The sequence below is a fragment of the Jaminaea rosea genome, assembly GCF_003144245.1.
Source record: "Jaminaea rosea strain MCA 5214 unplaced genomic scaffold BDZ90scaffold_9, whole genome shotgun sequence".
Lineage (NCBI taxonomy): Eukaryota > Fungi > Basidiomycota > Exobasidiomycetes > Microstromatales > Jaminaea > Jaminaea rosea.
The window spans coordinates 223,597-247,243 of record NW_020289983.1 but is presented as its reverse complement, the minus strand read 5'-3'; the positions used below and the strand labels follow the sequence as shown (position 1 = coordinate 247,243).

General features: G+C 59.4%; 9 protein-coding genes across 9 annotated transcripts; 5 read left to right on the top strand and 4 right to left on the bottom strand.

Moving 5' to 3' along the window:
- Positions 1-79: 79 nt before the first annotated feature.
- Positions 80-1,877, top strand: BDZ90DRAFT_221194 (kinase-like protein; the record flags this gene model as incomplete). The annotated part of the gene is made up of 4 exons (XM_025504463.1): positions 80-535; positions 622-812; positions 887-1,019; positions 1,098-1,877. 4 exons carry the CDS (start codon positions 80-82, stop codon positions 1,875-1,877), a joined length of 1,560 nt encoding a protein of 519 aa, XP_025361382.1.
- An 847-nt stretch (positions 1,878-2,724) lies between these two features.
- Positions 2,725-5,071, top strand: BDZ90DRAFT_275072 (FAD/NAD(P)-binding domain-containing protein). Its single transcript, XM_025508862.1, has 2 exons — positions 2,725-3,347; positions 3,422-5,071. The coding sequence occupies exons 1-2, from the start codon at positions 2,925-2,927 to the stop codon at positions 4,985-4,987; spliced, it is 1,989 nt and encodes a 662-aa protein (XP_025361381.1). The 5' UTR covers positions 2,725-2,924; the 3' UTR covers positions 4,988-5,071.
- Positions 5,072-5,266: 195 nt separating this feature from the next.
- On the top strand, positions 5,267-6,604 carry BDZ90DRAFT_253473 (putative H+-transporting two-sector ATPase chain b precursor, mitochondrial). Its single transcript, XM_025507798.1, has 3 exons — positions 5,267-5,652; positions 5,755-5,896; positions 6,020-6,604. The coding sequence occupies exons 1-3, from the start codon at positions 5,309-5,311 to the stop codon at positions 6,266-6,268; spliced, it is 735 nt and encodes a 244-aa protein (XP_025361380.1). The 5' UTR covers positions 5,267-5,308; the 3' UTR covers positions 6,269-6,604.
- A 39-nt stretch (positions 6,605-6,643) lies between these two features.
- BDZ90DRAFT_280254 (hypothetical protein) lies at positions 6,644-8,589 on the bottom strand (the record flags this gene model as incomplete). Its single annotated transcript, XM_025509262.1, has 2 exons — positions 8,020-8,589; positions 6,644-7,941 (listed from the first exon to the last, which is right to left on the bottom strand). The coding sequence occupies exons 1-2, from the start codon at positions 8,540-8,542 to the stop codon at positions 6,644-6,646; spliced, it is 1,821 nt and encodes a 606-aa protein (XP_025361379.1). The 5' UTR covers positions 8,543-8,589.
- Positions 8,590-8,926: 337 nt separating this feature from the next.
- On the top strand, positions 8,927-11,807 carry BDZ90DRAFT_280253 (hypothetical protein; the record flags this gene model as incomplete). Its single annotated transcript, XM_025509261.1, has 1 exon — positions 8,927-11,807. Exon 1 carries the CDS (start codon positions 9,003-9,005, stop codon positions 11,805-11,807), a length of 2,805 nt encoding a protein of 934 aa, XP_025361378.1. The 5' UTR covers positions 8,927-9,002.
- Positions 11,808-11,871: 64 nt separating this feature from the next.
- On the bottom strand, positions 11,872-15,068 carry BDZ90DRAFT_191521 (hypothetical protein). Its single transcript, XM_025503873.1, has 2 exons — positions 14,860-15,068; positions 11,872-14,796 (listed from the first exon to the last, which is right to left on the bottom strand). Exons 1-2 carry the CDS (start codon positions 14,916-14,918, stop codon positions 11,937-11,939), a joined length of 2,919 nt encoding a protein of 972 aa, XP_025361377.1. The 5' UTR covers positions 14,919-15,068; the 3' UTR covers positions 11,872-11,936.
- A 524-nt stretch (positions 15,069-15,592) lies between these two features.
- Positions 15,593-17,482, top strand: BDZ90DRAFT_232878 (peptidase M22, glycoprotease). Its single transcript, XM_025506421.1, has 3 exons — positions 15,593-15,742; positions 15,828-16,914; positions 16,980-17,482. The coding sequence occupies exons 1-3, from the start codon at positions 15,615-15,617 to the stop codon at positions 17,103-17,105; spliced, it is 1,341 nt and encodes a 446-aa protein (XP_025361376.1). The 5' UTR covers positions 15,593-15,614; the 3' UTR covers positions 17,106-17,482.
- Positions 17,229-20,309, bottom strand: BDZ90DRAFT_191433 (hypothetical protein). Its single transcript, XM_025503872.1, has 3 exons — positions 19,950-20,309; positions 19,776-19,870; positions 17,229-19,707 (listed from the first exon to the last, which is right to left on the bottom strand). The coding sequence occupies exons 1-3, from the start codon at positions 20,118-20,120 to the stop codon at positions 17,466-17,468; spliced, it is 2,508 nt and encodes an 835-aa protein (XP_025361375.1). The 5' UTR covers positions 20,121-20,309; the 3' UTR covers positions 17,229-17,465.
- A 1,013-nt stretch (positions 20,310-21,322) lies between these two features.
- On the bottom strand, positions 21,323-23,553 carry BDZ90DRAFT_232876 (hypothetical protein). Its single transcript, XM_025506420.1, has 5 exons — positions 23,296-23,553; positions 22,934-23,221; positions 22,701-22,860; positions 21,616-22,251; positions 21,323-21,529 (listed from the first exon to the last, which is right to left on the bottom strand). The coding sequence occupies exons 1-5, from the start codon at positions 23,404-23,406 to the stop codon at positions 21,342-21,344; spliced, it is 1,383 nt and encodes a 460-aa protein (XP_025361374.1). The 5' UTR covers positions 23,407-23,553; the 3' UTR covers positions 21,323-21,341.
- Positions 23,554-23,647: the final 94 nt, after the last annotated feature.

Sequence of the window (23,647 nt, the reverse complement as noted above, 5' to 3'; positions counted from 1 at the left end):
CGACGACAAGACAGCCCCGTTGTCGCATTCATCCTAGCCTGCCCACCACCATCATCATCACCACACCGCACCGCCCAGCATGAGCTCATCACACACAACACACAGCTCAGGCTCCAACATCGTCGGCGTGCACTACCGCGTCGGCAAGAAGATCGGCGAGGGCTCCTTTGGTGTCATCTTCGAGGGCACTAACCTGCTCAACTCGCAGACGGTAGCCATCAAGTTCGAGCCGCGTAAGAGCGATGCGCCTCAGCTGCGAGACGAGTACCGCACCTACAAGATCCTCGCTGGCTGCCCTGGTGTGCCGCAGGTCTACTACTTTGGGCAGGAAGGGCTGCACAACATCCTTGTCATCGATTTGCTTGGGCCCTCGCTGGAGGATCTCTTCGATATGTGCGGGCGCAAGTTCTCCATCAAGACTGTGGTGATGACTGCCAAGCAGATGATCACGAGGGTGCAAACGATTCACGAGAAGAACCTCATCTACCGTGATATCAAGCCTGACAACTTCTTGATCGGACGACCGATGACCAAGGTGAGACTGCGCGAATCTGAAACGTGGCCGCCTGCCCAGTCTGCGACCCACACTGACCATCATTGCTATCCCATCGCGATCGGCAGGGAGCCAACATTGTCCACGTCGTTGACTTTGGCATGGCAAAGCAATACCGCGACCCAAAGACGAAGCAGCACATCCCGTATCGCGAGCGAAAGAGTCTGAGCGGGACGGCTCGTTACATGTCCATCAACACGCACTTGGGGCGAGAGCAGTCAAGGAGAGATGATCTCGAGGCATTGGGACACGTCTTCATGTGAGTGCGCGTGAGGAGGTCAGATCTTCAAGGAGGTCTCGTAGCTGACCCCTGTCACCACCGTGCTCGCGCAGGTACTTCCTCCGAGGTGGCCTCCCATGGCAAGGTCTCAAGGCGGCGACGAACAAGCAAAAGTACGAGAAGATTGGAGAGAAGAAGCAGAGCACCCCTATCAAGGAGCTGTGCGAGGGCTTCCCCGAGGAATTTGTGAGCAGACGCGCGTGACGTCGTGGGCGATACGCTCCGAGCCTAGACTGATCCTCATTCCTCCCATTTGGCACGCAGGGCATCTACCTCAACTACGTCCGCAAGCTGGGCTTCGAAGAGACACCAGACTATGACTTCCTCCGCGAGCTCTTCACCAAGGTGCTCAAGTCCTCCGGCGAGCCCGAGGACGGCGTCTACGACTGGATGATGCTGTACGGCGGTAAAGGGTGGGAGGCGGGTACTACACGCGAAGTACAGCGCGAGCGTGAGAGGGAGCAGCGAGACAGGGGAGACAGGGAAAGGGAGCGTCGTCATGCTTCTCAGATCGCGCAGGCTGGTACGACGGTACAGCAGGGTGGGCAAGGGCAGAGCCATTCACAAGGGCAGGCACAGCAGCAACCTCCGCTTACCCGCAATGGGTCCAAGCAGGGCCGCAAGTCGGGCGTGCCTGCGGGATTGGTGCCAGGTGGTGGTCAAGGCGAGCGCAGCCAGACAGCAGGCAACCAAGCTGGGCTGCGTGCATCGCACAGCGAGTTCCATCGGGGCGAGTCCTTTGCTGGAGTCGGGCAAGGATCCAATATTGCCGTACGCGATGCAGCTGTGGCAGGTCTGCCAGGTCAACACAGCCCGCTCGGACGTGATGCGTCCGGGCATGCAGGCAATATGACGCCCAACCACAACAATGCCAGCAATGCAGGTGGCATGGTGACCAACAGCTCGGGTGCGGTCGAGGGAGGGAGGAGGGTGGACGGGCGTGGCCCCGTTGGGGGAATGGCGAACGGAGATATGCACCCGGCGGAGAGGAAGACCTTTGGACAGAAGTTTGTGGACTTCTTGACTTGCAGGTGTGGGGCGTAGGCGTGCGAGCTCTCCAGCAATCGCACCAAGCAAGCACACGCAGCGAAAGCAGCTTCCTCACGGTCTCCCACTCGACGGACTTCCTACCACCGCTTCCTTCAACACCCAACAATGGCCCTCACAGTCGCCTTTGCCTCCCACTACCCACCCTTCGTACGACTTGCCACGACCCTGCCACGACCTATCGACCCACCGAAGAAGCAACAGCATCTCTTCATTTCAGCCTCGCTCTCTCTCTAAATTGCACACGCGCTCATCGAAATCTCAAGATCAATTTCAACAAGCTTTCGCTAGTCTTTACAATCATGAGGAGAAAGCAGCAGCAACAGCGACAGCCAGCAGCAAATCAGCCAGCACTTTCAATCCATCAATCGGCATCCCGAAACCACCGGGGTGTTCAGCCAATCGTCACCGTTACTTCTATCCTACTTCTTTCTTTTTCGGGAGGCGCGAGGCGGACGACGTCGGGCAAGGCTCGATCAGCCTGGACACTACTGCTCGTCAACCGGCATCCCCACGTGGTCGTTTTCGAAGAGGACAGCCACCTGTAGAACAGGCTAGCTGCTCCTCTGCGATATTCAGCGTCGGCATGCCCTGCTCTTCCCAAGCCATTTGCATACCTCCTTTGGCCCCAGCTCTCTTCTCCCTCTTCCCTCCTTCCCTTCATTTCTACTCGTTCTTTCCTCCTTCTCCTCTGTTTGCCAAAATACATTGCCAAAGCTCAAATCGTGTTGGTTTGATTCGCTTCTGGCAAAGGAGCTCCGTGGTAGACTAGTCGTACCCGCCAGCATGGCGTCCCCCGCTTTCGCTCGCGTCCTCAGACCGAAAAAAGTCTCCGTTCCCGCCGCAATTGCCGAGAAAGTTGAGGGCGGAGAGATGATGTGATCACCGCTCGCCCGAGATATCGTCGCTTGCTTTCGTACTACACGCACGCAAGACCAGACTGGGAGGCCAAGCAAGGACTGCTCGCCCGGCAAGGCTCAGATTTTGACTATCAGCCGTGATCAAAAGGCGACGAGGGACCGAGAACGACAGCAGGAGGGAACCATGGCGCCCCACGCTGCGGCTAGCGGTGGTACGCCCGCCACCCCAGCTGGCATAGATAAGGGAGGATCCGCCGGCTCCAGTGATGCTCGTCACAACGGCCGAGGTCCCGTAGCTCATTCCGCAGTCAACGGCCGCAGGAGACTCAAACGTGTCGCAATTATCGGCGGTGGCTCAGCCGGGATTGTTCAAGCCCAGCAGCTGCACCACCTCTCACACGCAGCTGATAGCGAGGTGGCGTTCGAGAGGACAATCTACGAGCGCAGACCTAAGTTGGGGGCCGGATTGTGGATGTGTGACCAAGAGCCGGGGGAATGTATCATCAGGTGGGATGAGCATGGTAGAGGTTGGCCTACCTCGGGACCTTCGGAGGGAAAAGGCGAGGGTGAAGAAGATAGACGGTGGCCGATCGGAGCAATGTACGAGGTGAGCAGCCGATGCACGCTGAGAAGCACGATTGCCACTCACAAGCCATCATTCGCCCTGTCTCCGCTCAAAAGGGCCTCCGTACCAACATACCCTGCGACCTCATGAGCTACAGAGACTACCCTTTTCGGCCTCGCGATGTATCAGGTGCCTTCCCCTCGCGGAGCGAGGTGGAGGAGTACTTGATTCGTTTTGCCGCAGACTGCGAGGAGAGCGGAGCACTAGGCGGCGATATCAGGCTGAATACGGCGGTCACCAAGCTGCGTCGATTACGAGGCCCAGCGCACGACGATGGACAAGAAGGCGAGGGGTCTACGTGGCAGATAGAAAGTCTTGACCTCGAGGCAGGCGTAAGAAGCGTCGACGAGTACGACTGCGTCGTGATCGCAAATGGCCGATGCAATGTTCCCTCACTTCCTCCCATACCTGGTCTGTGGAACTTCACCTCCCCCAATGCCAACGCTCACCGTACCAACAAGCCTTCTCGCAAGCTCCTCCACTCCGCATGGTATCGCACCCCGCATTCCTTCTCTTCCTGCAAGCGCGTAGTCATCGTCGGCAACTCCTCATCCGGAATGGACGTGGCGAGAGAGTTGAGAGGGTACATCGTTCGTTCTGAGGCAGAGATCCTCGGGGGTGGGAAGGAAGAGTGGATTCAGCAGGTGAAGCGGGGTGAGGGACCAGAGGTCATCAACTCGATCGAGGATTTGGCCAAGCCGCCCGCTATGGACTATGATCCTCTCGACGAGCATAGCCCCGCCTGGAGCAAAGGGATCAAAGTGGTTCCACGCATCAGAAGAGTGGAGAAGGACGGGACCCTCCTACTGGAGGACGAGACGCGACTGGAGGACGTGGATGCCATCGTGTTTGCTACGGGCTTCAACGTAAGCTACGAGTTCGTGGACTACAGCGAGGAGCCGTTCGGGAGATACCCGCTTGTGCCAGCGCTTCCAAAGAGGGAGATAGTGGGCGGCCAAGAGGAAGAAAAGGCCCTCCAACGAGCTCGATGCGAGGCTGCGCAGGGCCACGATGCCCCACCTCACACAGCCTCGCTGTCACCCTGGTCAACACCCTGTGCACCGGGCCCTGCCAACTTGGACGACTGGCTACTCCTCTACTCTCCCGACGACTCACTGGGCATACTTGGCCTGCCCACGGGCGTCGTACCCTTCGTGTTCACACACGCTCAGGCGAGGTACATTGCGTCTTATTGGGCGGGGAAGGCGCGCAAGTTGCCTGCATTGAGTCGGAGTTTAGCGATGAATGATCCTGAGAGGTGGAAGTCGAGGATCAGTAAGGACGTGGAGGAAGGAGAGAGAGATGAGAGTGGGGTGAGGGGAAATCAGGGACCGATGCCGCTCGTCTTCGGGTCGCCGAGCGATTTTGATTATGTGGATGCGCTTTTGGAGCATATCGATGGGGCGGGCCATGACCCCACTGCCCAGGGAGGCGAACAGAACAGGGCTAGCACCACAGCCGGAGAGCTACCAGCCGATGCTGCGCAGGCTGAGCGCTATTGGAGAGAGACGACGGAGGCCAACTTGCGAGAGGGCCGCGAGGAGTGGTACCGCGTTAAAGGGTGGAGGCGGGCGCGGCGAAAGGAAAACAAGACGCTGAGAAGGCTAACTCTGGGCTACTAGATGCAAGTCGCGACATTCGACCTTCTTTCTCGTGCTTGTACTGCAATAGAAGCCCGCTCTGCCATGCTTGCCGTAGAATGTAGCTGTCACGCAACGCCACGTGGCTGCCCCTTTCGCGCGCTGATGGGTCGTTGCTGGCTCGCAAGCCGGCCAAGGCCGATGCCGTTGAGTCCACTCTCAAGACGGGGCGGAGGCTCAAGGCTCGAGGCTCGTGGCCCGTCTGGCTGCTCGACGGTCGATGGCCTGGCAACGCCGACTGATCTTCCTCGGCTCTCTCCTCATCATCACCACCACCACTCCTCCTCCATCACCACCACCACCATGAGCTTCCGCATCGCAGCTCAACGCTCCGCCGCCCTTCGCAGCGCTGTCGCCCGCCCGGCAACCGCTGCCCCGGCCAGCGCTGCCTTCTCGACGACTTCGCGCACCCTCCAAGCTGCGCAGAAGCCTGAGCCCTCTGAGCGTGCCGCCTCGATCATCGACTCTCTTCCTGGCAACTCCCTCATCTCCAAGGCTGGTATCGTCACCCTCGGCACTGGTCTGTCCGCCGTCGCTATCTCAAAGGAACTCTACGTCGCAAACGAGGAGACGGTCATTGCTGGTGGTTTCTTGATCTTCGCTGTCCTTGTCGGCAGGATGATCGCCAAGCCCTACGGCGAGTGGGCGTGAGTAGCACGGCGCTCCATGGACTGTACATGATACCGATGCTAGAAGAGAGAGAGAGAGAGAGACTGACCTTGTACTTTACCTCGCTACCGCCTGCGCAGTGACGGAGCCTCCGGCAAGATCCGCGACGTCCTCCTTGGCGCCCGCAAGGACCACACCGAGGCTGTCCAGGCTCGCATCGACTCCGTCGAGCAGCAGAAGGACGTTTCGGCTCACACTTCCGCCCTCTTTGCTCTTGCCAAGGTGCGCCCCAGCGAGCGAGCGAGACTACACTGCTCTGCAACTCGTCACTTCCTTCTCCGAACATTCCGGAGCCAACCGCTGACCTCTCCCCTTTCGTCCTCTACAACATCCCGCTTCTGCCAGGAAACTGCCCAAAACGAGTCCGTCGCTTTTGAGCTGAAGCAGCGCACCGAGCTCGCCTCCGAGGTCAAGGCCGTCCTTGACTCGTGGGTCAGGTATGAGGGACAGCAGCGCGAGGAGGAGCAGCGTCAGCTTGCTCGCTCCGTCATCGAGAAGGTCACTGCCAGCCTCAGGGACGAGAAGACCCAGAAGCAGATCCTTGATGACGCTGTTGCTGAGATTGAGGGGCTCGTCAAGAGCAAGGCAATCTAAGGAGAAGAGATGGACGGATATATGCATGCGCATGGTGGAGAAGAGGAGGGTGGTAGGAAGCAGCAGTGAAGGGAGAATGGTATGCTGCTATGACGGTAGCGGCAAGCTGAGCGTGGTGAAGGGGTTGTTTCCCACCACATCTTCTAGCCATGGGATATCAAGCAGCGGCTAGATGAATATTGATCCACGATCACACGCACGTAGCCGCCTCAGTCGCAGAGCAGTACAGATCGCGTTGCACCCCTGCGGCCACGAGCGGGGCACAAAGCCTGGCCAACTTCCTTCGTTCTGATCGCAGCAGACACTCGCACCTTGCAAGATGCAACGTGGATGAAGTTCTATTCACATTACGGCGGGAAAGAGATGGGATGCGGCTCACCCCCTCTTGACATCCTCATACCGTGGCAGTCCTCCCCCACCCCCCGCCCCTCCTGACGAGCTCGCAGCAGCAGCAGGATGATAGTCGTGCTCAATTGAGTCAACGTCCGTGCGGCCACCACCATTCCCGTCCATCGTCCCACCCGTTCTTCCCGTCATGACTCCTCCCGACACACCCGCAGCCGTCTCTTGCTGCTCGGGCGGCATGGTAACGACGACCTTGTTTCCCTCAGGTGTGGTCCCTTGTAGAGAGCCCCCTGCTACCTTCAAAAGACACTTGCGTCTGATCCCGGAGACATCCTTGTATACCAGGAAGACGTTCCTCCCTACATTGCCCGCCAAACCACTTGCCGCTCGAGCCTCAGGCCCAAAGCGGAACTCGATTGCCTGCGAGGCTGATGAGCCTGCGGAGTCAACGAGATTTGAGAGGGCAGAGTCGAAGCCGTCGATCAGCACGTTGGCCGCCTGTGCTCCTCGGGCCAGTTGGGTACGGAACGCGCCTGGCTTCTTAGTTGGGGTACTGGTGCCGGAGGGTGGGCCTGCGTTGACAGGCTGCAGAGATGGGCTACCAGTCGGACTGCCAGTATACCCTTGGCCGTACTGTCTCTTCTCCCACTTCTCTCTCTCTTGAGCCTGCCACTTCTCCTTCTCTCCCGGTCGCATGCTGGAGGATACGCCGCCCAACTTGCGTCCCGCCCCCTCGGAGGCGTTGAGGATGGCAGTGCGTGCTTGGCCGGAGAGACGGACGACGTGGCCCGATCCGGTTTGGAGGGCTGTGAGGCCGCGAGTGACTGAGGGATGGACCTTGACATTTGAGCGACGTGGGGAGGAGTGGCCGTCGTTGCTTGTTCCTGCTGAGGTGTACTGCAGTGGAGAGGGGGAACGACGCCATGTGCTGGCGTCTTCGTGCTGATCCGTGGAGTAGTCGACCCCACTGCTACTCCCGGCATATCCTGTGTATCCCCTCTTCTCATCCCCATACCCTGAGGAAGGCGAGACATCGCCCATCGTCTTAGCCTTTCCTGGCACGCCGAGGCTGGGACTGCCCGCATATCCTTGCCTAGAGGGGGACGCAGCCCCACTGTTGAATCCCGCATCGCCGCGACTGGTGTACCGATCTGCTGCTCGTGTCATATGGCCGCCTGCCCAGCCTGAGAAGGTGTTCATGCCTCGTGCTATGCCATGAGCCCCGTTCATGAGCCAGTCCTTTTCGCGTTGTTGTGCGGTAGGAGCTGCGGAGGGGGAGCCGGTGGACGGAGCAACGGGGGTGGAAGCGGGGTCGAGGGTGGCGAGGACTGTGGGCCGACGAGAGGTGAGAAAGTGTTGGTCAGTACGTGCACGACTAGATGGAGGTCAGTGCAGCGTGCACTCACCATTTCCATTCTCGTCCTCCAACTCGATATCCGCATGCTGCCGCTGCCGCTGTTGCTGCTCACTACCAGTCGGTGGAGGTACCGCACCCGCACCTCTGTTGGCAGCTTCGCTACCCTTGACCTCCGTCAACCCACAATACTGCTCCAGCACATCCTGAAGCGCCTCTGCCGTCTCTCTCCCCTGCGCACTGACTGGCAATGCGAGGACAACAAATGCTCCAGGAACCTCATCGCTCTGCACCCTAAAGTTGGTCGCATGCGCCGCCCTCTCCAACTGGACTGTATGGTCGCTATGCACTACCACTTCGAAATCTCCGCTGTTACTCCCGGGCTGCTGGACAGAGATGACCAGATATGCGGTAGAGGGATGAGCACCTGGGATCGCCACGAGGAGGACTTGCCATGCCTGTCCCTTGGAGAGGGGGATCGTCTCACCGCTGTATTGCTGGGTGACAACAAGGGGGACATCAGACACGTCAAGAAGCGTTACTGCTTGTGTTTCGCTCGAGGGGGAGGACGTCATTACGGCGAGCGAGTGAAAGAAGAGGAGGCAAGAAGGAAAGGGAAATGAAAGCAGATGAGAGGAGAGCTCCAACCCTCCACCAAGAGACTCTTTTGCTATTTCCTGCTGTGTCCCTTTGTTTCGAGGCTGTGCGGTGCGAGTGGGTGGGTGGGGCCCTGCCAAGCCAAGCCAACACCGCCGCCGCCGGGAGGCGCGGGGAGGCACAAGCCAAGTGCGGTGCAAGCCTCGACCACGAGTTGGCTCCGCTGCGACTGAAATTGGCGTCTGGAGGTGGAGTCGTGAGTGAGTGAGTGTGTGAGTGAGTTGCTCGCGTGGAGCTCTGAAACGGAGACACGGAGAGAGCGCGAGGCGCACGGCCTTTCGGATTGATGTTCAAGGACCGCAGGAGAGGCGGCCAAAGCAACACCTTGTTTCCATTCGTGAGACTCACACGACCTCTCGTAGCCGCTGCGCCGCCAATATGGCTGTAGGCGATGATGGACCAGTAGCGTCGACCTCTTCGCTCTCCTCCATCGCCCAGCCCGTCGTCGCATTTAAGGCCAAGCCCCGCGCCTCGCGCAGCAAATCAAGACAAGAGCACGACGACGATGAGGCGTACGAACCTCTGGCACCTCTATGCGCCTTCCCTCGCTTTGACAGGTACGAGAGTAATGACATGCCTCGGAGAAGAAGGCGACGGGCGTATCTCCATGCCAACAAAGCTCTTGGGATAGCATGCGATGAAGCTCTCGACGACCTCGCCGGGCCGACGGTGAGGCGACTGCACGACTGGATCGAGGGGACCGAGAGGCGAGGCAAGGCAGCATCGGAGTCGATTCCGCTCGCCGCCATACAGTCGCTACTCCCGCAGCCGGTGCTGTACCAGCGTATCGTCAACAAGATCTCCGAGAGCTCCGGCGGCGCAGCCTGGGCCCACCTCTCCCTCATCCAATGCGAAGCCTCAAGCGCAGCCAGGCTCATCGAATCCATCGTGGAGCAGTGGACTTCGCAGCTCCCTGATGCTGCGTCTGACCCTTCAACAAGCAGTACAAGTGCAACTCAGTCCTTTCTCCGGCTACGTAAGCGGCACGCTGCCCTTTCCCCCTCTCAACGCCCAAGTACATACCTCATCAGCCTAGCTGGTCTACCCCAGGCTCCACTATTCTCTACTTTGGCCTACCTCGCCAATCTGCCGACCGATGCAGAGGAGCAAACTCCACCATTCAATATCGCCATCGTGCTGCAATGCGTCGGCGGACCTGCTGGTCTAGACGGGATGGCATGGGAGGACAAGCGCGGCCTCGATATAGACATCATTGACACGGCAGGATGGGACGCCAGAGCCTTGGTGGGCAGAATTTCAAACACGCCTGTCCTGGGCGGCGAGAGTGGGCCGCTCAGTGGAGTGATGCTGCGCGCTGCGTACCAGAAGGCTAGAGTTGCTCAGAGCCCAGAGAAGGATATCGAGGCCGTGAGAGCGTGGTGTGAGCTGGCGTTGCAGCGCTACTTTACTACCTCATTGCACTCTGTGGGTGCTAGTGTAGATGAAAGAGATGATGCGCCCAGTCTTTCTCCCCTCACGACTGAGCACTTCACGTCAGCCTTCTTTGAGCGGCTGAGGAGCAGTCTGGTCCTCTCCCTTGCTCGCCCACGAGAGGAAGACGAAGATGAGGACGCCATGGACCTCGACGAGAAGCAGCGAAGCGACGAAGATGGTCCAAACCTCTTCTGTCTTCCGGAGCGCCTACGGAAAGACAGGAGGAAACTCAAGGCTATGCTGATGGGCAAGGATCACCAAGGCCTGCTTGAGCTATGGCTCGAGAGCCTTGCAGGCGGTCAAGAGGGCTGTGGCGAGCAGGGGCAAGAGCACAACAGGCGACGAGAAATCGGCCTCGAGCTTCTCGCATTGGGCATACCGTCCACTGTGGCGTCCACGTCTATGGCTTCGAGGACGGACGAGCGCGACCTTGCTGCGCTCCGCTACTCACTTGCCACGACCAGCAGCGGGACATCGCTTTCCGATGACGATGAAGCAGTGGAAGAAGAGGCAGCGGCGCGTGTGACAGCCAGGCTGAGGCGCAAACTTAATACGCTTCTCGCACCGAGGCTGAAGACCCTGCGCAGGCCGGCTGATGAGACGACTTTGCAAGGAGAACCAGGCTCGACAGCCGTTGATCCACTCGCAGCTCTAGAAATCTGGCTCGACAAGATTGAGGACTGGGCCGACTCCTCCTCCTCCTCCTCCTCCACTGCCTCTTCTGCGACCAGGAACGATCTCCTCGACCGCGTTCGCGCCCTCCAACAGGAGCTGGCAAGCTGCACTGCGGCTGACTCTGGCTCCAACTCCGCTTCGCCAGCAAGGGACAGCTCTCGCCCTGACCCAACGGCAGTCTCACGCCGTCTTCTCAGAGAAGAGCGGATCCGTTCATTGCGCACCTCCATTGCGGACTGGTACGGAGCCACGGTCCGAAAGCTTGTGCTCAGTGCTCCAGCCTCACAGCAGAGGCCCCTCTTTAGCGACGCCTTCCCTGACGAGAGCGGGGGAGACGCGGAGAGGGTCGCCGGACTGGAAGCCATCAGCGCGGATGGGGCTTGCCCTCGCTCGGCTATCACGCTTGCGCTCGCGAGGCCGGGCGTGTATCTGGAACACTTTGCTGCGGCTGCTGAGGTCAGGGAGGAGCAGGAGCAGGAGCGTGATCAAGGAGTCGGAAAGGAGGTAGAGGAGAGGAGGGAGAGATTGCATAGGCTCAATGTGATGCTTGGCCACGGAGGAGCGGGCAAGATGAATGGCACATCAGAAATGCCGCAGAAGGGTCGAGGAAAGAGGAAGCGTCCTGCCGATGGGCACAATGAGGGTGACAATGGTGAGGACAAAGGCCACCGTAGCTCCGTCTCGCAAGCGCAAACAGATCTGTCCGTCGCCTACTCCCTCTTTCTCGAGGCGGGCGGACCTGGCGGAGGAACGCGTGGGCGACTCGTCAACCTCGACGACTGGTATCGCGCTTGGCTGGCTGTTTGTTCCCCCTCCTCCGGTGGCAAGGAAGACGCGGATGCGCAGGCTCGTTTCGCCCTCGCCCTTTCTACATTGGCCCTACTGGGCTATATCAAGAGGACGACGAGGGGTGGTGGTGGTGGTGGGAGGGGGAGGAAGGGGGAGGCGCCGACGAGTGGGAGGGGAGTGGCGGGCGTTAGGGTTGCGAAGGTTGGGGGATGGGATAGGGTTTTGGGGATGGAGCAGGAGCGTGAGGAGGAGATGCGAGAAGAGGCAGAGGCAGAGGCGGAGTAGCGGCGGATCACGGGGCTTACTGGTGAATGTCATTGGTTCGAATGGAGAGATGGTGACAAGTGGATTGATCCAAATGAAGAGATTTGATCTCATGCCCTGGTCATAGTGGCGCTTGGCCGCGTTGATACGTCAGCTACGCGCTTGAGGACAGGTCTCGAGAGGACGAGCATTCGGAGACGAGGGCTGCATCGTTTCATCGGCAAGCTGGCTACCAAGTGCGTCCTGCATGGACATGTCGCCATGGTCGTGAGGGGAGGATGTCTGCTGGCCGTCAGCTGCCACAGCGAGGGCAATTGAAGCCTCTTGTCCCGCTTGAGAGTCCACTGCGACGCCTTCGCCTCCTCTCTCCGCAGGCTTCATATGCTTGGTCACAATGTCAGGCTGAGCGCAGCCAGCTACACCGCTCGCCTGCTGCTCTTCCACGGCTTCCCCATCTCTACCTTCAGCCGCTCCATCCTCTTCCTCACCTTCCTTTTGAGGCGCGTACAGCTCAGTGAAGAGCTCCATCGCCTCGTACTGGGCAGTCATGCTCCTCTGCACCTTGTCTCTCAGCGCCTGGGTAGTTGCTGATGCACTACAGATCGAGGAAGCTTCGCTGGTTGGCTCAGCGCGACCGACACTGCCGCTGATGGAGGGGACGCGAGAGAGGGTCATGATTGGGATTTGAGAGCAGAGAGTGGGGTTGGTGAGCCCGGAAGAGGCGGCGACGTTGCTGACATGGCGAATGGGACTGGCTGATGTGGCTTGCGATATGTTGAGGTCGGGATGAGCTGGCCGCGCAGCTTCATTGCTGCCGCTGCCGTTACCTTGCCCATGCAGTCTCTTGCCGTCCTTCGTTTCGTCATGGGCAGCGTCGCTGGCTGACGCACCTCCACTCTTGTCTTGATCGAGCTGGTCTGACTTGGTGCGCTCATTCGCACCATCTGCATTGCGCTCACCTGCCGCATCCCTCTCGGCGCAGTACTCGGCCACGCAAGCATCGAGCAATCGTTCAGTCTCTTCGTCGAGGCCGACGTCCTGGCTCGAATTATTGAGGGCACTGAGGTACGAGATGGTATCCGTGTGTGCCCTGTCGCCCTCGTTTTGGGTGCTTGCAGCGTAGGACGGGGCAAAAAGGTGATGATGGCTACCTGATTGAATATGATGGTGGGTCAGACCTGAATGAGAGGCAGCCACGCGAGAAGAGGCGTGAATGAGCTGCTGAAGTAGGGCGGAGGGGACCAGTCGCGGTTGATCATCCTGTTGTTGCTGCTGATGCTGCTGATGCTGAGTGCCATCAGATGTCATCGGCTCCTTATCCTCATCGTGTCGAGCATCGTCGCTTTGAGCATGACCATGGCCGCCGGCCCCGTCTTCGCTTGACATCCGTTCTCCTCGCACCTCGTGTCCGCTCATGGATGTTTCCGCTGCTTGTGCAGCCGCAGCGGCCATTCGCGATAGGATCTCCGGCTTGATACGAGAGAGGACATTGGAGACGTCGACATCCTGGGTAATGTGGGTGAGCGGCTGCTGAGACGGGCGCGATGGCCATTGAGCGCTGCTACTGCCTGCTGCTAGGGATGGGTGGTGAGGGTCGAACATCGAGGAGGCGAACGCTCCGCTGGCTCTCTCATCGACCTCGCCACCGTCTTGTGGCTTGGCTGCCGTTGGCGCCGAGGAATGAGCTGTCGCACGTGCGATTGCGGTCGAGGGCATTGTTAGAGGGCAGTCCTTCCACTCCTGCGTGTTCAGAGTCGACGGCAAAGAGGACGCTCCTCCAGTGCCCCGTTGATGTGGGAAGGTGAATGCCGAGGACGGAGGACGCTGCTGTGCCGCAGGAATGACAAAGGCTGAAGGCATCGAAGACTGGTACAGAACGCCGCCAGGGTATTGGCCTCCTCGCTGCTGCGGCACGCTCTTCCAGAATGAGCTCGGTAGATTAGGCAGGGATGCACCTGAGCTGGTCGCGCCATGACCGCTGGACCATATGTGCTGGTTGAAAACGCCGTCGCTGCTGTCCGCGCTGGTGAACAAGGCTTGCGCTGAATGAAGCGGTACGCCTTGACTTGGGACTGAGAGTGCTGTAGGACGAGGCCCGTCCGACGGGCTGAAGAGCTGATTCGGAGAGGAGGCCATGGCGGCAGCGATAGCTTGTGCCCTAGAGTCGTTCCCTGCGTCTTGTGAGATTGTCTTTGTCTTGCGTCTGACGGCGGGCTTGCGCTTAGGAGTAGGGAGAGGACGGATAGGATCAAGAGCGCTGTCGTCCCCCTCGTCGGCAAATTGAGCCACAGCAGCTGCCTTGCTCTTTCGTGCGGCTGGTGACTTGGTCTTGCCTCCTCGACCCTTCTTTGGTGCGGGTGTCTCAACGCTACTATCCTGTGGCTGCTCTTCACCAATGGCTCCGCCGACCATCAAACCCACTGCTGCTTCATCGGGCGTCTTGCGGCTCCTGGGGCGCTTACGTGCAGCTGGGGTGGCCATAGGAGCTACTATGGCAGGCTGAGAAGACGAAGAAGTTGTAGGGGACTGAAATGGCGAGAGGAACTCTGGCCATTTCACAGTGCCCTGCTCGCTGGCGGTGGGCCAATTCCAGACCGGCGGTGATTGAAGATGCTGAGGCAGAGGACCGATGCTCTGGAGTTTGTCATCGCCGAGTTTGTCAAGCTCGAGCAGCTCAGGTGATACAAAGAGGGAGCCATCTTCGTTGGCGCTGCTTTTCTCGGCTGATACTCCTGCTTGAGGTCGCGAACGCTCGCTAACGGCAGATGCCAGGTCAGAGAGGAGTGAAGGATCAGGCTTGCCTGAGCATGTAGCACTGGAGAGGAGCGGGTAGATGACCGACCACCACTCGAAGAGGAAGCTATTAGGCGCATTGATGCCGCGATTGTCAACGGACCCGATAGCTACACCTTGTGGGTTTTCTTGAACGAGGTGTCTAGCCGTCTTGGTGTAGCCACGCCTGAGCAAGTACTGGATCACAAAGTCGTCCAGAGAGCCCTCAGCGGTTGTCCTGGCCAGGTGGGCGCTCGAATTAGTCTATCATATGCGCTCAGCATCCTTCGCTGGCACTCACGCATCTTGCTCAAGCCGCTCCGTCAGGCCGCCAGGGTATCGCAGAGGCTCTTCTTCCATGTTCAAGGAGTTGGTATATCGCTGCTGGCGGTCGGTGAAGCCTTGCCAGAGGCGATGGCGATGGTAAAGAAAGCAACGTTTCGACGTACTGCACTGCCCAGTATCAGCTCCACCATCAGCATCATCACAGCAGGCTAGTGATTGCGAGCAAGAATGATGAATGAGGAGTCAGAGTGGGGTCGGCGGCGGCGAGAGGGGCGGATCAGCGGCGCCAGGGTAAACGGCTGGTCGGCTCGACGGCCCGCAATCGCACCCTGGCAGCCAGGGCAGCGGCAGTCCAGCCTTCATTAAGGGCGATTGATGTCCCTGACGAATAATCATCACTCAGGGCGATACGGGCGAAAAAGCGGTGTGACCGGACCTACTCAGAGCACAGCCCCGCCCTGCGGTAATTGTTGCGGCAGGGCGAAGGTAATGACCAGGCTGAGCTCGCACGTCGCCCCATCCAAGCCTGGACGACGAGGCTTCGGGTCCTCATGGTCGCCTTGCTGAGGTGATGGACCCTTGACGACCGCGTCATCGGTCACTATCTTGAGGCATCTAATGCCGTCTTGGTAGCTGTGAGAGTGCGGAGCAAAGAAGCGAGCGCGGTGAGGACGGCAAGAAAGATGCGCTAGAGCCTTCTCCGCTTTCCGCTGCCTCGCCTTTTTCCACACGTCACCATCGCTACCACTATTGCGGAGGCAGGCTGCCAAGATGTTGAAGAGCGGAGCAAGATGTGCCAGCCTCGCTGGACCCTCTAGGATGAGCACCCGTCGATTGACCACTTCGTCCCCGCTCTGGGTCAATGAGCGCGGGGAGAGATTAATCCTTGGCATCGAGACGTGGGTATTCAGGGTGATATCGTCCGTGGGAGCGAAAAGGATGCTCGGCCACCGGCTCACAAGACCTTCTCTTTGCCCTCCGCAGCTCATGTGACGACTCGTGCGCTGCCATCGTTGCTGCGCCGCAAAGCTACTCTGCCAACTCGATCGCCTCGACCTCTAAGCTTACCCTCGATGGCCCCTTCCCCACGCCCTCTTCACACAAGCCCGGCCCGCGACTGTTGACCTCAATCGTTAAGCGGCAGGATCATGGCGCTACCTCTGGCATCCACCCGCTAGTAGCTCAACACAATCACATGGCTTCGCTCCCCTACGCAATACGCGAATGCCTGAGCAAGGGCAACATCAGCCCCGACGGCCGGGAGGTCGATGCGATTGCCGTTACGCAAGGTCCAGGGATGAACGGCTGCCTTAGCGTTGGGTTGACAGCAGCAAAGACCCTCGCTGCTGCTTGGGGCAAGCCGCTCATTCCGGTGCACCATATGGAGGCGCATGCGCTCACACCTTTTCTGACAGAAGCTGAGAAGGGCGGTGAGACAGCGTTACCCTTGACCTTCCCGTTCCTCACTCTCCTCCTCTCAGGGGGGCATACAATGCTTGTCCTGGCCAGCGGTGTAGGAAGCTATACAATCCTGGCCAGCACATCGGACGACTCGATCGGTGATGCGTTCGACAAAGCGGCGAGACTGCTCGCGATCCCAACAGACTGGATGCGCAACTCGCCTGGAGCGTCGCTTGAAGCTTTTGCGGCTTCGAGGAGCGAAGAAGGAGAAGAGATAGGAGCCGCAGCGCTGAAGCCATTAATGAAGCATTCGCCCTTCGCAAAGCGGCCAGAATTCTCCTACTCAGGATTGAAGAGCGCCCTGAAGACACGGATGCAACAGCTGGGCGATGGTGAAGCCCCGATAGCCACTCGGCGGGCCATTGCTGCGCTGTTTCAGTCTACGGCCATCGATCAGGTGATAGACAAGGTACGACTTGCTCTCGATCCTAACGAGGCTTGCGATGCAGTCTGGTCCCGCGAGTCTCTCAGCGCGCTGCGTGAGGTTCGGCACCTCGTAGTGAGCGGAGGTGTGGCGAGCAATGGTGAGCTGCGTAGACGGCTCGGCGAGGTATGGAGCCAAGCTGAGGGAAAGTACCTCGTCTTCCCGCCTTTGGCGCTTTGTGTCGATGTGAGTTCACCGCACGGAGTACACGCAGCGATACTGGCTGACGCCACCTCGACCTTTGCTCGCAGAATGCAGCCATGATAGCACACGTCGGCACCCTTCGGTATCTTGATACTCTCGCTGGCGGAGAAGAGCGGCAACGCCAAGCTTTTGGGGCTCTGCCTCGTAGCAAATGGTCGCTGGAGGATCTGTAAATTCGCAATGGCAGGGACTGAACTGTTGTGTAATTGAAACCACCCACTTGCAAAACTGATTGCTGCGCAAGACCGAGCCACGCATCGAGATGGACAAAGGCGAAAAGGGTGATGAGACTCGAGAAGTGTTCGCTGGAGAATGGGGAAGATACTGCAGAAAGCGAGTAGAACGCGATGATGGCGTTGGTGTTGGTGATGATGATGATGATGTTGCTCAATTGGAAAGCCAAGTGATAGTCTATGCTCGGACCGAAACCATAAGAAAGCGCAAGAGCCGTGAAACAAAGAAGACGAAAACTAGCAGAGTAGCGCAGAGTAGCGCAGAGAATCGTGTGATCTCTTTCTCTCCGCTCTTCCCTCTCACCTACCCCTCGTAGGCCAAACAGCGGCAATCAAATCCCTCGCAGTATTAACAATCTCGACGGCCCTGCCCACGATGCCGCCTTCGTCCTCCTCTACAAAATCGTCCGCTAGTGGCACCCTCACGCCTGCCTGTCGATCAGCTCCAGACGGCGCGACGAGGGCGCCGGTGGCCGAGGTGCGACGCGGGATGACGGGCGAGAGAGGCGGGGCGCCTGATACATTCGAGGCAGTACGGCGCGAGTCGCGAGTCGTGTAATAGGAATACTCGTCCTCATCCTCATCCTCGTCGTCGTCTTGCCCGGAATAGGAGCCGTGACGTCTTGAGTGGGCGAGGGCTAGGGTGGGCGTATTGAGCGGTGTGGGCCCACCAGCGCCAGGGGTGGGTGTGGAGCCCATCCCGCTCTTGCTCGACTGGGTCCCAGACTTATGAGAGGCTGGGTCATTGCTCGGCAAGTTGTCGAGATCAACACTCAGCCGCTGCGAGCCGGCCGGAGGGAGCCCTTTTGATGAGCCGGACTGCTGGTCCTTGTTGGCGCCACTGCCACGTAGTGAGGAGGAGGAGCCTTTCCTCTTGGTCGACGCATGGCTGCTGCTCCCCACGCTGCTCGCATCGTCGTCGCTGCTCATGCTAGCGCGACGCGCACCAAAGCTTCCACCGCCGCTGCCAAGATTGTCAGACGCGTTGTGGTACGTCCGCTGCTGACTTCCCGAAGGACTCGTGCTGCTGCTCGCGACGCTACTGCCCCTGCTTGTGCTGCCCCCCGTCGAGGACTTACGCGCCGCCTCCTGAATACGCTCGTAGCTGGCCGACGAGCCGAGTCGCTGCGACGTGCGACCACGCCCCTTCTCCTCAGCTGCGTCGTCTTGCGAGTCCGAAGAGTCGTACGATGTCGCCAAGGCCGAAGAGGACCCGCCCCCGTACGAAGACGATCCCGCGCCAGATGCAGCAATCGCTGCTGCACCTGCTGCTGCTGCTGAGCCGGCTCCAGCGGCTGATACTACGCCGCCGTCATTACCGCCGTCTGTGTTGCTGGCAAGAAAGGCAGACGAAGAGCCCGGAGGCTTGGATGCCACCTCGTCCTTCGGCACGGAATCTTGCGGCTGCTGCGAATTGCGCCTCTTCAGAATACTGCGAGGCTGCGCTGGTACACCGCCCGAAGACGAGCCTGATGAGCCCACAGCAGAGCCGCTGTCGCTCGAGGACTGCTGGCGAATGTCAATGTCTCCTTCGCTTGAAATCGAGCTGCTGCGCTCCCTCCCTCCAGCACCCGCCTGCGACGTGACGATTGACCCCGACTCATTCCCTCCTCCCGTGCCGCGGTCTGAGAGGTAAGGCGCATTGAAGTAGTCGACCGATCCTGGCTGGTCGTCATCCCACATGCTACGCTCCTCAGCGACGTGAGGCTGCGAAGAGACCTTGAGTGCCGAGCCTCCGCCCACGATCGACGTCGCAGGTGCTGCGCTGCCATTCTGCTGCTGATGCGGCATCGTCGTGAAGCCAGAGGGATCGACGACTGCGGGCGAGGGAGCAGGGTAGGTGTCGCTCGTCTTGAGACGAGTGGGCGCAAGCTTGGCGATGATGGCTTGATGCTCGCTCGATGGACTCGACTGGCGGCTGGACAGACTCGCCTGACTCGCGCTTCTCGGGCTGGACTTCATTGTGAGAACGTCGCCTTCTTCTCCAGAGCTCGTGTTCTCGTCTGAATGGGTACCCTCATCCTCCTCGTCATCGTCATATTCGCCATCTGAGTAGCCGTACTCCTCCTCTGGATAGTCGACCGCAATGCACTGATCGACACGCGAGTTGAAGCTGATGTGACGCTTCTCCTCTGACCCAGCAGTAGTTGTCGTATCTGAGCGCTCGAGGCTCGGGTGGTTCAAAAGGCGTGCGCTGGCCGGTGGGCTGCCCTTTGCGCCCTTGAGTATCTTGCCGGCCAGATTGGTATCCGACTTGACTGAGGCAATCGATACCGTCGTCCCTATTGGTGGTCTGCCCTGAGGCGAGGCGTCTCTGGAAGGCGCAAATTCGGGGTCCATGTGCACCTCGACGGCGGGCGAGGCTGCGCGTCCCGGCGTAGTGAGCATCTCGCCGATGGTGCGATGCTTGAGGATCGACTTCTTGGCCGAGGAGTCGTCAAGGTCCAGACGATCTTGCGTCGAGGCGACCTTGGGTGGGGGAACGGGGTCGGCATGCTCATGCAGAGGACCGTACAGCCAAGTGACATCGCTGTCTTTGAGCCTGCGAGGGTGCGAGGGAGAGAAGAGGCGATTAGCAATGGCGAGTCCTGTTCCCAAAGCTGTACTGACCAGTTGAGAGTCTCTGGATTGATGGTCTTGAGATTGCCTCGCTGCTTAGCCCATGTCCTCCAGCTGGCATTCTCCAAACGCACGCCGTTTGCGATCTGTTCGAGCGAGCGGGCGAGCCAAGACGATATCAGCGAAACCCTCCCACGCCCTCGATATCTCGCAACTGCTGCTCACCTCGTTTTTCCTCTTCGTCATTGCCTTCCAGCTCTGCCACACATCTTCTTGAGCCCAATTGTGCGAAAGATAGTCGACGCAGATGGAGGGCATCTTCTTTTCGATCTGCGCATCATCCGGAGCGGGCGTCGCAGCGCTCACGCTCGGATACGGCTGGGGCGCAGAGAGCATCGTGGACAAGACGATGCGGCGGCGCCGATGAGGAGGGGAGAGATGACGAAGAGATAGGAGCGTAGGAAATGGGCGAGCGGTTCAGAGAGTGCGCGCGACCCTCTTGCCCTGGCTGTATTGCGGTTGCAGGAGCCACTGAGTCTTCGATCTCAAGTCGAAGGTGGCGAAGAGAAGGTCCGTGAGGGCGATTGCACCTCAGTTCAGTGCCTCAACGTTGAAGCTGGAGGGAAAGAGAAGGCTCAATTTGGATGAGCCGTGCGAGAGGGGCAGCGCCGGCGGCGTCGATGGCGGCTGCGATGAGGCGGATGCTGATTGCGATGTGACGCTTTGCGTTGACCGGGAAGTGAAGGCGGAGCGGCCCTTGTCTTGCTGGTGCGGATGAAGTGGAGATGCGCCTTTCGAGATGGTGGCGACGAGGAGAACGGCACAACGATGGTGTACAACGTCGAGAGAGAATGCGGGAGCGGCGGGTGCGTAGTCGGCGTCGAGAGCAAGCAAAGGCGGCAGGGCGCGCGTATGAGCGGAGCAGGGCGACCTTGCTTGAGATCGACGAGGATGAACGAGAGTGCGCGAACTGGGTCGCGGCTGATGCTTAGCTCTCAACTTCGAGTCGTCGAAGAGGCGTGGTAAAGAGACAAGAGATTGAGCAGCGAGTGCGGCGGTGGCTAGCTGGTGAGCTCGAGCCTTGGGTGTTGGGAGTCCGTCGTGCCTGAGCTCTCATCGAGCTCGTCGCTGCTGCTGCCGCTGCTCGTCGCCGTCGTCTGTCGTCTATCGACACTCGACTCGAACGACGTCAGGCAGTCTGACGCAGGCGGGTCCAATTGCGCACTGAGGCGAGGGAGCGCAGAGAACTGAGGTCGAGCAGAGACGGACGGACGGACGGACGCGGGCTCAGTCTCGACTCGAATGCAGCCATTTCAGACTTGCATCCGCGTCGTCAAGGCAAGCCACGGGAGGCCAGCTTGACTTCACGCCGTGTTCACTTGACCTCGAGCTCCACCGAGTATGCGGGCAAGTCGAATCAGGGCCAAGGCCGCTGCATCGGTCGAATTAGCACTCTCGCAGCCCAACGCGCGCGACGAGGCTTACAATGGCGAGTGGGGAGATTATTGCCTGTTAGTAAGGCGAGTCGCACAAATGAGACGCGACGAAATACTACGACGCCAAGGGGATGAGGGCGAGAAGCTATTGTATTTGCGACGGGAGCGAGAAGGGATATTGTCACATCATGCCACTCACGCCGCCGCTTCCCCATCCTTGGCCTTGGCTTTGGCCGGCTTGACCATACTGACCGGCCCCTCCCATCCCACCACTGCCGCCCATAGCATTCCCACCTCCTCCCTGCTGCTGCTGCTGCTGCTGCTGCTGTTGCATCATCATCATCATCTGAGCCTGCTGATGAAACATCACTGTGTGATTGTGAGACAGATAGGGACAGATCGTCAGCATCCCGTAGCCTCGACTATGCACAGGTCCCCAGCCTGTGCGTACTCACGGAAATTCATTCCCAACTCCACCACGGCCGGCATGTTGCCGTACGTATTCGCCCACTTCTGCGCCAGAGTACGCCAGCTGTCCGCACGAGTCGGATCGAAGCTGAAGGTATCAAAGGAGGAGAGATCGCCTACGCTTGAGTCTGGTTGAGGGGGCCAGGTAGCCGACGTGGATTGAGCTGCTGATGATTGAGTGTAGGAGGTCGAAGGAGCTGGCGCGCCTGAAGGTAGGGAGCTTGATTGAAATTGAGCTACGGGCTGATGTGCTGTCGAAGAGGATGCCGCAGTTGGTGGTGGCTGATGATTCTGTTGCGTATACTGCTGAAGCGCGGTGAGCTGGCTCAGGTCGAAAGACGGACCAGCCGTGGCGCCGCCGCTGCCGCTCGTGGCTGCTTGCTGATGCTGCTGCCCACGAGCACCTGTCAAGCTGTTCAGCGAATCCATGAAGCTTTGTGCACCACCTGCTTGGGCTTGAGGCTGGGTAGATTGTTGCTGCGGTGCATTTGCGCCTAGCAAGGCAGCCAGACTTGCCGGTAAACCAGGTGCGGCTCCAGTTGACGAAGCTGCGCCGCTGCCACTCGCCGTACCGTACGCGCCTTGCGGAGGATCACTTGTCGGCGTTGTGCTTCGGTTCAGACCTGTGATTACCGCGCCCACGCCGTCGCGAACGTAGAGAGCAGCAGACGTGGACGTCGCACAGGCGAGGAGGGCGGGCGCGGGCGGGCATGCGAGAAAAGGAAGAGAGGAGAAAAGGGGTATCGTATTTAGTGACTTGAGCTCTAGTGGTATGATGACGTTTTACTGGTACAGCGATTGACTTGGTCGAGCGATGCAGTGCTTGGCAACGGAGGGCCGCGATTGACGGCGGCAGGCAGGCTTGGCCTGAAAGGGTCCGAGGAGAGGTGATGTCTAGGTGCTACGATGAGTCGCCATTGGGACTAGCCCTCACCTCTTCCTCGTCCCGTACCGACATTGACCGTGCCATGACCGCCTCTTCAGGCAGTTGCTGCAACAGCGACTGCTCCTCCTCGCCGCCTCATTGTCTCTCCCTGCAGCTGCCCATGGGTATCTCGTATACGATAATGACCTTTACCATTGTGCCCATCATGCAGTCCATTATCAAAGACAGGACCTGGTGTTGACCGTCTTGACTCCACGGCTCTGACTGAGTTTGCTACGCTTGACAGTAGACTGGAGTCGAAGGTCTCCGCCTTGCGCCAGATGTCGATGACCTTGATGACCTTTTCCTGCGGGCGTAGCAACGCATGTGGTCAGCTGCCTGTACCCAGGACCTCAGCATCTCAGTCTCGCGCCGCGCACCTTCTGGTCCGGCCTGACAGTCTTCGCCGTATCCTCCGCCACTTCCTGCACAGCCGTGGCCATCTCCTTCATGAACTCCTTTGCCGCCGAGACAAGGGCCGCCTTTGGATGCGCGGCCTTGGCTACGCTAGGGAGGACCGTCCCGATGTCCGTGCCTGCGCCATCCTTCTTGATGATGTCCCGTGCATGCCTGACGATGGCATCGAAGAGGTACAGAGACACGATTTTGGAGGATGCCGGGGCCCCAAGGTGGAGCTTGAGGAATTGTGATCTGGCTAGTTGAGCTCGCTGCATGCGCGGACGAAAGGTGGTAGGTGAGTGATCCGGGATTTCTAACAGCTGAAGGTAGCGCGCGCACTTACGTCGAGACACCTCGCCGAGGCCTTCTTGACCGCTTCGACCCGGCTCGACGAGAGCTTGTTCGACGCGATCGCCTCCTTGACGACCTTCTTGAAGTCCTCGATGGCCGACATCGCGGGGCAGTGTGGGCGTTATCACCACGCGCAACTGGCCGCGAACTTGTGTTAGGTGCAGCACGCCCTCGCGGACGCTGGGAAGCCGTCGAATGCGTGCACGATTGCTGGTAAGCTGATAGTGTAAAATGGATGCCGGGAAGTTGGAGGACAGGACGAAACGCTGACCGACTCGACGTCTTGCTCGAGGTCGGCGGCATCTGCCCGCTTCCGGTCCGATACGCGAAGTCGACTCGACCTC